The sequence below is a fragment of the Pteronotus mesoamericanus genome, unplaced genomic scaffold (genome assembly GCF_021234165.1).
Source record: "Pteronotus mesoamericanus isolate MK-2021 breed Mesoamerican mustached bat unplaced genomic scaffold, CSHL_Meso_final contig_1189, whole genome shotgun sequence".
NCBI classification, from domain to species: domain Eukaryota; kingdom Metazoa; phylum Chordata; class Mammalia; order Chiroptera; family Mormoopidae; genus Pteronotus; species Pteronotus mesoamericanus.
In genome coordinates, this window is record NW_026555038.1 from 2,759,850 (window position 1) to 2,772,143 (window position 12,294).

Genomic DNA, 12,294 nt, shown 5'->3' on the forward strand with positions numbered 1-12,294 from the left:
CAGGAAAGCAAGATCTTGGAAGCAGTATAAAAAAAGGGAAATTACATACAAAGGGATAAATATTAGACTAAATGCTTACTCCTCAAAAGCAGTTGGAGGCCAGAAGACTATGGCATGACAGCTTTACAATACCTAAATCAGAGTAACTGAGAGTTTTAGCCTCCCCTCCCCAATTTTTGTACCCAGAATAACAATCCTCTAAGAAAAACAGCAAAACAAAGACATTCAGGAGCTGTTGCCGTTTGCTGAAGATTACTACCAGCCTATGGAGACCCCAAAGAAGGAATCTAGAGAAATAAATATCCCAACTTCACTGTCTTCCCTTCCTCATTGTCTGAACCTAATCAGAAGCCATAGACTAAGGAAGATTTTTCAGTTTAAAGAAAAATAAACAAAACCGCCAGTACCTCCAGGGGACTGAGCAGAAGCAAATGGAACGTGTCCAAAATAATACCCTCAGCCAATTTCATAAACCAAGAATCACATTGATCACAACCCAGATAAGGACCATACAAGAAAGTAGATTACATGTGTCACTCATGGGCACAGATGTCCAAAATATTAAACAAAATATTAGCAAACTGAACTCAGCAATGTATAAAACAGGTACTATATCAAGGCCAATTGGGATCATACTAGGGATATAAGATTGGCTTAAAATTAGAAAATTAATTAATGTAATTGACCAAAGGGGAATATCAAAGGGGTAAAACCTCACAGGATCATAGCATTTGATAAAACAACTTTTTGTGATAAAGTTTTTGTCAACTAGGAATAGGGGGATACATTTTTAATATTATAAAGACATCCACAAACTATCCATAGCAAAATTGTATCAATGCAAATGTTAAAAACATTCCATTTAAACTAAGGAAAAAGTCAAGGATGACAACTACCATAATTATTATTCAGCATTGTTTTGGAACTCCTAGTCTGTGTACTAAATTTTTTAAAAAAGAATAAAAGGTATACAAATTAGAAAGAAACAAACTATCATAGTTCACATGACTCCCTATCTACAAAGAAAATTAAGAAAGCATCCACAAGCAAATTAGAGAATAAAATTTTGCAAGGTTGACAAATAGAAGATAAATATTCAAAATTTAAACTTATTATTATATAGCAGCACTAGTTAGAAAGTATAATTTTAGGAAAGATACTATTTAAATTAACCAAAAAGAAACCTAGCAATAAATCGAACAGATATGAAGATACTCATGTAGAAAATTATTAGACTTGAATGAAAACTTTAAAGAACTAAATAAATAGATAAATGCAAAATGGTCACAAATGGTAAGACTATATCATAAAAGATGCAGAACTTCCCTAAGTTAACCTATAAACTTCATACAAGGGCAGACAAATACAAGAAAATATTTTAACTTAACCATTAGATTCTAAAATTTATGAGAAAAGTCAAGTACCAGTCAAGACTGAACTCGAGAAAAAAACAAGAAGATAAATAAATTGCTCTTCCAGATATGAAGGTTTATCATAGAATAATAGAGATAGTCAAAGAGAACAATGGATGAAAAAAGAGAGGCCAAAACAGACTCTTCATATATCAAAACCTATATAGGACAGAGAATGCACTGCAGATTATTGGGGAAATATGCCAGAAAATTGGTTATCTATATGGAAAAAGAAATGTGGATACATTATGGAGTGAATATTTATGGCACCCCCAAATCCACTCACACATTGAAGCCAAATACCAATGTGATAGGAATTGAAAGTGGGTCTTTGGGAGGTAATTAGGTTTGGATGAGGTCATGTGTATGGGGTCCCCATGATGCAACTAGTGTCTTTGTAAGACGAAGATGAGAGACTAGAGCTCTCTCCCTCTTCACTATGAGGCCACAGTGAGAAGGCGGCTGTCCACAAGCCAGGAAGAGGACCCTCACCAGGAACTGAATGTGCTCATACCCTGATCTTGGACTTCCCAGCTTCTGGAACTGTGAGAAATAAATTCCTGTTGTTTTAACAGTTTATAGGTTTTTGGTTTTTTGTTGTTGTTTTTGTTTGTTTGTTTGTTTTTGTCAGCCTGAGCTAATACAAAATGCCAGTTTTATCTGTACAAACAATTTAATTCTGGGTGGATTAAAATCACAAGTAGGAAAGTCAAAACTTAAAGATTTCTAATAGAAAATATAGGAAAACATCTTTGTGACATAGAGTAGGGAAGTATTTCTTAAATAGGACACAGAAGTGTTAACTTTCAATGAAAAATAATTGACATGTTTTACTACATTAAACCTAAGAATCTCTATTGATCAAAAGGTACCATAACGTGAATACAAAAATAGCCATTATTGGAGAGATGATGTTTTCAACACATATCACCAAGAATTTGCATACAGACTATATAAAGAACATATATGAATGAATAAGGGAAAGGAAACAGAAAAGAAGTGCTGAACAAGCATTTTACAAGAGAGGAAACATAAATGGCCAATAAACATATCAAAAGATGGTCAACCATGGCAACCATGGAAATACAAATTATATACCATTTTCCATGCATGCATGTGTACACATAATTCAACAGTGTCACAACTGCTAGAGTTGGTGAGAATGTGAAGCATTAGGAACTATCATATCTTACCACTGGGAGGATCAGTTTGTACAGTCACTATTGAAAAGAACTCCACATTGCCTAGAGAAGCTGAACACGTGTGTAATTTACCTCTACCACAGGTACACCCTAGAGAAATTATTGCGTATGTGAACCAGGAAATGTGCATAAAAATGTTCTCTGCCTTATTATTTGGAATCATAAAAAAAACTAATACAAACCCAAATTACATCAATACAAGAAAGCTAATCTGTCATATATTACACAATGGGATGTTATACAGTAATGAAAGTACATGAACTGCAGCTCTATTCGTCTCTATTGTTAAATGTCAAAATCAATGTGAACCAGAAAAAATAGTCAAAAAAGAGCTATGAAAAGTGGAAAGAGACAAAACCAAACAATACACTGTCTTACAAATATGTCACAATAAATAAAAATCAGGATAGTGGTTTTCTGAGCAGAAGTACACTGAGAGACAACGTGATGAGAGAAAAAGTCACCAAATGTCACCAAAGTACTGGTGATGTTCCACTGTTCATCTGAGGGGCAGGTTCATGCCTGCTCATTTAGTTGTTCCCTCACTACTCGGCACGTGTACATTATACACACTGTGTTCCAGACATGCTATTATAAAGACAAAACCTTGGCAAATCTCAGTCTCTATACAAAGCCATATTCAAAAAAGCATGATCAACACAGTCCCAAATAATAATTTTTAAATGATTATAAAATAATCTGTATTTCCATTCTCAGGGTATCCTCTCTCCTGCTGACCATCCAAAGTCCTCAATCAAGGCTTAGAATATCTATCTATCTATCTATCTATCTATCTATCTATCTATCTATCTATCTATCTATGTTGAGGCCATTGGCCTTTTGGTTTTTCTCCTTGATAAATAATTTAGTATTCTTCACAAATCCATTGCAAATCCAGACTTCTGCAGCAGCGGACTGGGAAGTCCTAGTCCCCCGGAGAGGGTAAAACGTCAGTGATCTCTGGGCCAGAAGGTCCCGCAGGCTGCCCTGCTATATTCTTATCCCATGGGAAACTAGAAGACGTTCCCTCCAGGGATCAGCCTTACCCAGGTTTTTATCAGCCACTGTCCACTCACTGTTGCTCCCTCCACAAAGTCCCCGGAAGGCAACTCACAGCAGGATCGCTGTTGAGCTTTTTAATAACCATTCCAGCTATTTTATGGAATTCATTTATCAAAAAATATAAACTGATGTCACACTAGATGGTGTGACCAACCTCCCTCCACCGAGGCTCATCGCTGTCGGCTGGCAGTGTCTCAGCTTATACCCAAGGGGACTTGGCAAACACTCCATTGGGAATGTTCACTCTTGAGCCCGTCATACATTTTAAGCAGCCTGTCCACCTTGTTTCTTTAGAGCTTCTCATGCTGCCTACTGACTTTAGAGTAAGTATAATCCTTGCTTCCTCTCACATCGATTTTTGGGTTTACAGATATTACAGCCTTTCAGGATCGAAGACATCTGTTCCTTTCATAACCTCCCAAATCACTTTAGTTTCATCACAGATGCTCTCTGCACCTTCTCTAGCTCCTTTTCTTTCCTCATCATTATCATCAAGGCCAGCAAAACCCATGCTACACTTTACTCATCAGAGCAGCAGGGCAAAGCTGGCACTGGCTCCTGGTGGCATGTGAAAAGAAGGTGCCCAAGTGTGGGTGAATCCCCAGGTCACAGGCTGAGGATGACAAAGTACTGGGGCGGTTACTTGGTCATCGGGCAGAGAATTTGTGTGTTCAATTCCTGAGCAGAGTGAGTGCCTTTCACTAGATGGCTTCCAAACTCAAGCTGGATCATGGTCTTAGCTGAGTAAGGATTTGGTGCTTGATGTCTTCGGATGCAAGGCAGGGAAAGGGGAAGGGGAAGGGGGAAGGAAAAGGAAAAGCCTCAGATGGGCCCGTACTCCCAAAGACAAGCCAACAAAGTTACCTGAGGGAATTTGGACAGGTGAAAAAAATGAGTAGTATTCAAATACCAGTGCAGTTTAATCAAAGTGCCATTTTTTTTTTTTTGTTAAAATGACTTTAATTACTGGAATGCACAATTTTTTTTAATATGCAAATAAAAAGTTTTAAAACTTAAAACAAATCTGTTACCTAAACAAGTCCAATTTTACTTTCTATTTCAGGACTGTACCGCACCTCTGCAGGTTAATGAAAAGGATGTAAATGGAGTAAAAATATCACCACTGCAATCCTGTGTTGAAAATATATGCACGGATATCTGGCATCACTACATGGCACTTCTGCCTCCTCTCTCCCAAGCTCCAAATTGGATTTGACGTTCTATAGATTAGTGTTACCAATATCTACATATTTTGAGACTGCTCTTCTTTTAACTTTGATTCAATATTTGAAAATGTGGCACCAACTCTTCTTAACCGTCCTCACTTCTGAGGCTGAAGGTGAAGGTCTCATCATGAGAAATGCTGCTGAGCAAGCTGACCTGAGAACAAGGGTAAGAACTTAATGCTCTGAGCTGCAGATTATGGTCAATAGGAGGCCAGGACCCATCCAGCACAAACAACCTAAGAAATCTCTAAAGAAAATGTGGTAAGGAAGGCAGATAATATGTACTGCCTATTAGAGAATAGCTAAGAATTACAAAGTAGAAAAGAGCGAAGATTATCCTTGAATACTGTTTTCATCAAAAATCCTTGGAAATTTCAAATGAATATTGTTCAAGACCTGTTTCTACAAAGGTACAGGGAGGTTCTGAAGCCACAGCTACGATACGTGTATATTGACATGAATTTTATACTTTGCCTCCAAATAAAATAAGGTGTAAGTAATTTGTTTGCATTCTGACCAAGAAGCACTCCTGCCCCCCCAAAAGAAGAAATGCTGGACTTACATTGGTGACATATTCGATGTCCTTCCAAAGGATGCACTCCCTGGGGAAATCAGCCAAGTCTAGGAAGTGATCCACCACCACTTGGCCGATTAAGTCATGGCGAGAGAACCTGTCAAAGTCGTACACAGAGAAGTGAAGCTTCCGGGCTGCGAGTTCATTGTAGGGAACAGGAAACAAAAACACTTCATCGAACACAGGGTTCAGGGTCTTTCTGTGAACTTTAGTCTGGTGTTTTGTTTTCCGATCAGGAAGCAAATAGATCTTGACATAAGGATCTGAAGTCCCAGAAAAGTCCTTGGCAGGCAAATTGACAGCTTTATGAATCTTCACTATGAGCTGCTCTAAGTCACAGTCATATTTTAAAATAAAGTTCAGTTTACCACAGGCTTTGCTGTTATTCCTTCTCCCATCATCATTATCCAATGACCTCTGTTTATATAACTCTGGTTTAATTCGACCAATTCCAGCCAAGTGTTCCTGTTTTTGAAGCTGCTGGATATTGAAGTCCGGGTTTGACAGGTTGAGTTGTCTTCGGATTGAATTATGCCTTGAATGAAGAGCAAGAGAGGACAAAGTTATAAACTCATTAGCTACGGTTCTTTCAGAAACTTGTGCATGGGATGTAGGCAGACTGCTACGCGCTGTTAAAAGCTTAGATCTGTGGGTCTAAACTCAATATGTTCATCGATGTGAGTAAGCTGCTCCCCAAGGTTTGAGGCCCAAAACTGAGGCCTGCTATCAGGAAATGAACTTAACTACATGTGACCTTGGCTCTTTAAAGGTTTAATGCACTTTCTAAACGAATATGCCATAAAAAAAAGCTTATTTGCCTGGTGGAAAGGAAAGATTTGTTCAGACTCCTTTAAAAATAAAAGTATTCCCTTTTCTATATAGTATCATCCTGACACTGAAATAGTTAGCTGTGTATCTTCTGAAGAAGAATGAATCTTTCTTTAAATTAAACAGAATTTCCTGTCGCGGGCTTACAGCTTACAGCTTTATACAGATGTATATTCTTATTGGTTCAAATCACATCATTCCGTTACAAGAACACAGTTTTTGCTTTTGTGAAAATGTACGTGACAGGATGGCTCTGCTCGGAGTGGACTGTGTTGGCTGTGACAGGTGTGGGTGTCAGCTCCGAGAGTGCGTTTCCGTGACACCACGTGGGCAACAGCTGAGCAGTAGGAAGGAGCTGATTTCTGTACCAAACACTATGGGTATAAAAGGAAAGGTAAGCTACTACCCGTGTATACAAGGATTCACTTAGAGAAGGTTGGATACTGACATTTGCAAATGCAACCTTTGCTAACAGAATCTACTCTTCACCCTCTAAGTTTATTGGTTTGGGTTAAAAGTTTCCCTGAAATTCTCTCTGAAATGTGCATTATCGTGTGAATCTTCACAAACTGAAAGAAGCAGTCATTATATACAAGGTTGTTTTTAAGGCTATTTTTGTTCATTTTTAGCTCAGAGTTTAGTCATGATACTGCATTTTCTGTAGTCTCTCAATAACCTTAATTGAAATAGCCTCTCTCCACCAGGTCAAAGGGAATGGCCAGCCTGTATCTGAAGGATTGGTACATAGCTGGAGAGGCAGAGTAAACATTTGAGTTTATCTTCTTTTCCTTTCTTGAGACTACTTTATAAAATAAAGTTGTAAAAGCGGGATTAATAGCCCCTAAGACATGTTTGAAAACACTCTCCCTTGTCATACAGATGTTGTTATGCTGAACACTCCTCTTCATCCTAAAATACACTCCTGGTCACTAATCACCCACATGGTACAACAGGGTACAGTCACAGCGCTGCCACCTGTACCTGTCACAGCCAACACTGTCTGCCACAAGCAGACACACTCCGGGCACACACATTTCCACATGAGCAAAAATTGTGTGGTCTGAAAGTTTCTACTGTGAGATTTTAATTTCTTACAGAGAAATCCACTATCCTAAGTTTTCTCTGTATCTTCTGATTTTTCAGGGATAGGAAGAGAGTCAGGGGCTGCTCTTAAGCATCCAAAACTGGCTCTCTGTGCAAGTACAGCTGAGACATCCCCTTGTCCAGATGTTGAACTTCTGCAGTTCAAGAATAGAGTGTTAGTTTTGCTCTGTTGGGCTCTCTGGGCAGACAAGACTGGCAGGGAGCAGCAAGTATCCAGCCCTACACAGAGACCACAAGGGGCTGGTACCAGCTCTGGTTTCTCCTGCTACTGATTTCTCTCTTGAGGCTGGATCCAAACAAGAGCTGTTTTGGGGTCTGGAGTCAGTTCCCACCTATGATGGGCCATTCTGGGAGCTGTTAATTAGTGAGGCCACTTAATTACTAGAAGTGCTCCATCAAGACTCACTGGTTGTGTTTTCTCTGCACCAGCATGTATGATGGGGCACCAGTTCTGTGTCCACGCCAGCCCCAGACCCTCTGCCACTCTGCTGTCACTTTTCTCCTGAGCTGGTGGCTGGGCAGACTCCCGGTGCATAACAATGTGCCTTCAATTATTTTGGAGAGTGCGGTCTTTAGATTCATCACAGCAAGATTTTGTCTTAACCTTTATCTGTAGGTCTAAGCCTGCCATGTAAATATAAGTTTTAATTTAAAACTACATGAATTTGGCTGCTTAGCAATGGAAATACTCTGTTTTCCTTGTCCATTTTCTTAAGGCATGAAATCTGAAGAGAAATGAGTCCTACATGTTTTGCTGTTCCCAACCACAGTAGACTGTCAGGGTATAGAGTGAGTAGACTGGGGAGGACATTTCAGAGAGATCTGTGATTCAAAGACCAAAATATTTCCTCAGAAAGCAATTGCATAGATGCCTCCAATCAAAATTTCAACACAGCTGAAGACTCCTTTTTAAAAAAATCAAACAGGTATGAACACTATTATCCACCCAAATGTTTTACGTGACATGCTTTATTCCCAACAATTCCCCCCATTCAGAATCACACTTACTATGGGGAGAACAGTTGAATCCAACTGTAAGGTAGTGGCTTAAAGCAGAGAGGAGAGATAGTAACAGGTCAGGACAGTTCTCACTCCCTGGGGCCCTCTTTCAAGTGGCTTTCAATTTCCTTTCAGGAGCGTCAGCGATGCCCTGGGTTGGAGGCATGGACTAGAGAAGCTCAGGGCCGCGCGAGAACCCAGCTAACTAACTTACCACCTTTGCAGCTCTCTGGGCTGAGAAATGAGAAAGCAGAGCAGGGACATGAGGAAGAGGGGTAGAGGAGATGGAAAATCAATACTCCATGGTTCTCGTAGGCTATCAAGTGGAGGTGGGGAGATAAGCAAGTCAAAAGCAAGACAGAGGAAAGACACAGAACAGGATGTTGTGACCTGGCTCCTGGCGCCCCAGATGAGGGTTTGGTTCTAAGATGGTCTATGGAGGTGGTTCGTGAGTGCAATGAGCTAGAGCAGCCGCCCCGCCAAGGGTGTAGAATTTTAATGCCAGGGAATGACACTGAGTAAGTGTAATGAGGCGGGACCTGTGTCGGAAGCAGACAGTCCTTAGAGGAGGTCTGGGGAGCGCTGTATTTTGGTGTTCTCAGGACTTCAGGTGTACAATGACTGGAAGGAGAGGAGGTGAGCCTCAAAAATGGGGTGTGATAAGGAGAGACAGTGTTCTCTGTATACAAGTCACACCCCAATGCTGCCTCAGAGAAGCTGGCCCCTGGAGTTGGAACTCTCAGCTTCCCCCACCTTCCGTAGAGGCCATTTTCCTGTCTGAAAGAGGCCAGGTGAGAACTTTACCCAGACCTGAGCTGGAAGACTCGTGGCTGAGCCTGCAGAACACCTAATTTCAAACATGACTAACAAAATCCATAAAGCAGACTCCCCATAACAAACTCAAAAACACACTTTCCTTCCTGAAGGAATCTGAGCCTGGTGTTCAGCTGCAGCCAAGGGTCAGGAGAGGCAGGGGCCCAGGTGCAAAAGGCTTTTTCTCCTCTTCTTTCCTCAGATTTGAATTAACCAGGTCCAGCATCCCACTTGGAGTCCCTGAAGTCTCAGTCCCTGAGCCATCACCTAAAAAACCAACTACCTCCACTGGATCTTAAAAAAGAGAACATTAATGCATTTCAACAAATTTGAATGTGCAAAGAAAGGGGTCATGTAAGGTGGAAGGGAGAGAGAGGAAAAGCCTAGTCATTGCCTTCAATGAGATGACTCCCAGGCAGGCGATGAGATAGTCATATGCAAACTATATATACATCCGGGCAGAGGGGGATAAAAAAAACAGCTGGAGGTTAGAGAGCCACAGAAGCAGAAACAGAGGGAAAAACATGCCTAGCTTGGGAAACTGTCAGGGAGGAGATGGTACTTGAGCTGAGCCTGCTTACTAACTTGGCCTCATGCTTACCAGCCTCCAAGCCGAGGCTCTAGACCTCAAGAGGGAACCTCACTAAGTTTTCATCTCGGCCCCAGCTCTCCAGCAGGAGGAGGCCTTCGGCTCTTTTGCCCCAGCAGCTTCTCCTAACACCCAGTGCCCAGAACCTCCAGCACCCTCCCCATTGCTGGGTTTCCCCTGGGCAGCCATGGACAAGGGCACACTCTTATATCCTCCCTCACCTCAGGGACCCAATTTCAGGGGTGAAACTTGGCCTATGTTTTCCTGGTTCTGGGGCATTCATGTTGACAAGGCTTCAGGGTCCATGGAGAGGAAAGAGAAATAAGTAAACTGTGATTTCAGAACCACCATGGGCTTCTTTACTAGGTTCAAGTCAAGACAGAGAAGTTGGGAAACAGTGGAGACAGGACTCTTATGTTCCTTGTCTTGAAACACCCGGGTTTATGGAGATGGAAGAGTTGCATTGTCCTGACCCATAGGCAGACACAGAGGAAGGGGGAGTCACAGGCAGGGACAGATGCAGTCAGCTGACTACAAGGGCAGAACAAGGGAATCTGAGGCTTTTTAAATTTGTTTTCATTAGTTTTTTTCCTTTTTATTGGCTTTATTGGGGTAACATTGGTTATTAAAATTATATGGGTTTCAGGTCTACAACTCTTTAAGACGTCATCTGTATATTGTATTGTGTGTTCAAGACCCCAAGTCAAGTCTCCTTCCATCACCATTTATTCCCCCTTTCCCCTCTTCTCCTTCTCCCCACCCCCCCTCTTCCCTCCGGTAACCACCGTACTCTTGTCTGTGTCTATGAGCTTTTTGTTGTTTTTGCTTAACCTCTTCGTCTTTTCCACCCAGCCCCACAATCCCCCTCACCTCTGACAGGTGTCAGTCTATTCTCTATTTATGTGAGGCTTTTTTGCAGTGGAGGTCAGAGGCTTCTAGAGTGAGTGAGAAGATGAAGATGTAGGCATCAGGCCTTGGCCAGTGGAGGAGTGTGGTCAAGTGCAGTTAGACACACTGAAGCATAACCAGCCTCTTCCCACCCTCTCCCAAGTTAAAACAGGTTGAAAACCTGGGTGTCATATTCAAATACTGTGTCCCTTCTTACTAAGATGAGCCTATGTCCCCATTACTAAGATTGGCCTTTCTCAAAGAAGCTCAAATCTCACACCTCTTTCCTTTCCTACTGCTTCCAACAGAGTTCAGTCCCTCATCCCTACAGGCCTGAACTGGTCCCACGTCCAGTCTTCACCCTGTTCCACACATCTTATATGCTCCTGCCACATTCAACAATTTGAGCACTTAAATGTATGTGATTTGTGCTCTTCTTGTGTATTTCATCAACTAGTTTGTGGACCTTTTGAGGCCAGAACTATATCTTTTTTCTCTTTATTATTAGCACATAATATAGGGCTTTGCACATAGCAAACGCTTAATGCATGTGTCTAGAGTAAATATATGAATGCCATGGACATAGTAGTTTGCTATAATTAAATCCTGGTAGAAAAAATACACATTTACGTCTAGTTGAGAGAGGTCTAGACAATTTCCATTTTGAAGCTGTCGGTATATTAAAATCTGAAGAAGTAACTAAAAAAAAAGAATTCTAAAAACTGTTTCACTTGTTTCTATCTAGCCAATGCTCTCAACACAAAACAATCTAGCTTGATAGAATTGTGCTACTCATTGACTAATTACAACATTTAATCCTAGTGCATCACTTATTCGAGTTGCAGCAAATAATGGGGTTATTCAAATTTAAAGTGTGATGATTGTCTTCTTTGAATTTGGTCAGTGTATTTTTATGACTCTATGAATTGCCTCATTTGAAGAGACGGTCAACAGTCTGTACATAAGGCTCTTAATAAAAGCGAGACCTGGTATAAATGGCCCCATACCAGCCTCGCACCATTCCAGGTCTTACTCAGTTTATATTGTACTTTTGGCCTTTTGCCATTCCTGTCAGCAGAACGTGAGCAAAGTGACCTGATATTGACGAATGCATTGCCAGTCATTCATGAAAAAAGTCTGCTATATGCCAGAGGCTGCGCAAGCGGTTACATATTCAGGGGAGAAACACAGTGGATGTGGTTGGTCTGTGAACTCACAGAACTCACAGTCGAAAGGGGGTATAGGCAATAAACAATCAATCATTTAGTTAAAAATAGAGTTCAATCCCAGTGGAGAAGTGAAAGCAATGCCCTGGGTAAGAGAATTAAGAGTGGGAGGGAGTGGAGAAGACAATGCATACTTCACACAGGGTGAGCAAGGAGGTCTTTCTGAGGTGACATTTGAGGTTGGAAAGAAGGCTGCAGAAGAGCCTGGGATAGCAAAAAGGGAACAGCATTTCAGGCTGAGGGAACAGCATGTGGTAGGGCTCCAAGGCAGGAAAGAGCTGGAGATATGGAAGGAGCTAAGAGAGAGGCTACTGTAGATGGAATGTGATGAGCTTTTTCACGGAAAGCCTCCTGCCGAGTCCATGTTAACA

At 41.2% G+C, this 12,294-nt stretch overlaps 1 protein-coding gene across 1 annotated transcript in view; it reads right to left on the reverse strand.

The window, feature by feature from the left end:
- SYT9 (synaptotagmin 9) overlaps positions 1-12,294 on the reverse strand; it is a 171,520-nt gene that overhangs the window by 101,748 nt on the left and 57,478 nt on the right. Inside the window, exon 3 of the mRNA XM_054583178.1 lies at positions 5,465-6,011. Coding sequence (XP_054439153.1) covers positions 5,465-6,011 — 547 coding nt within the window. The remainder of the gene's footprint in view (positions 1-5,464; positions 6,012-12,294) is intronic.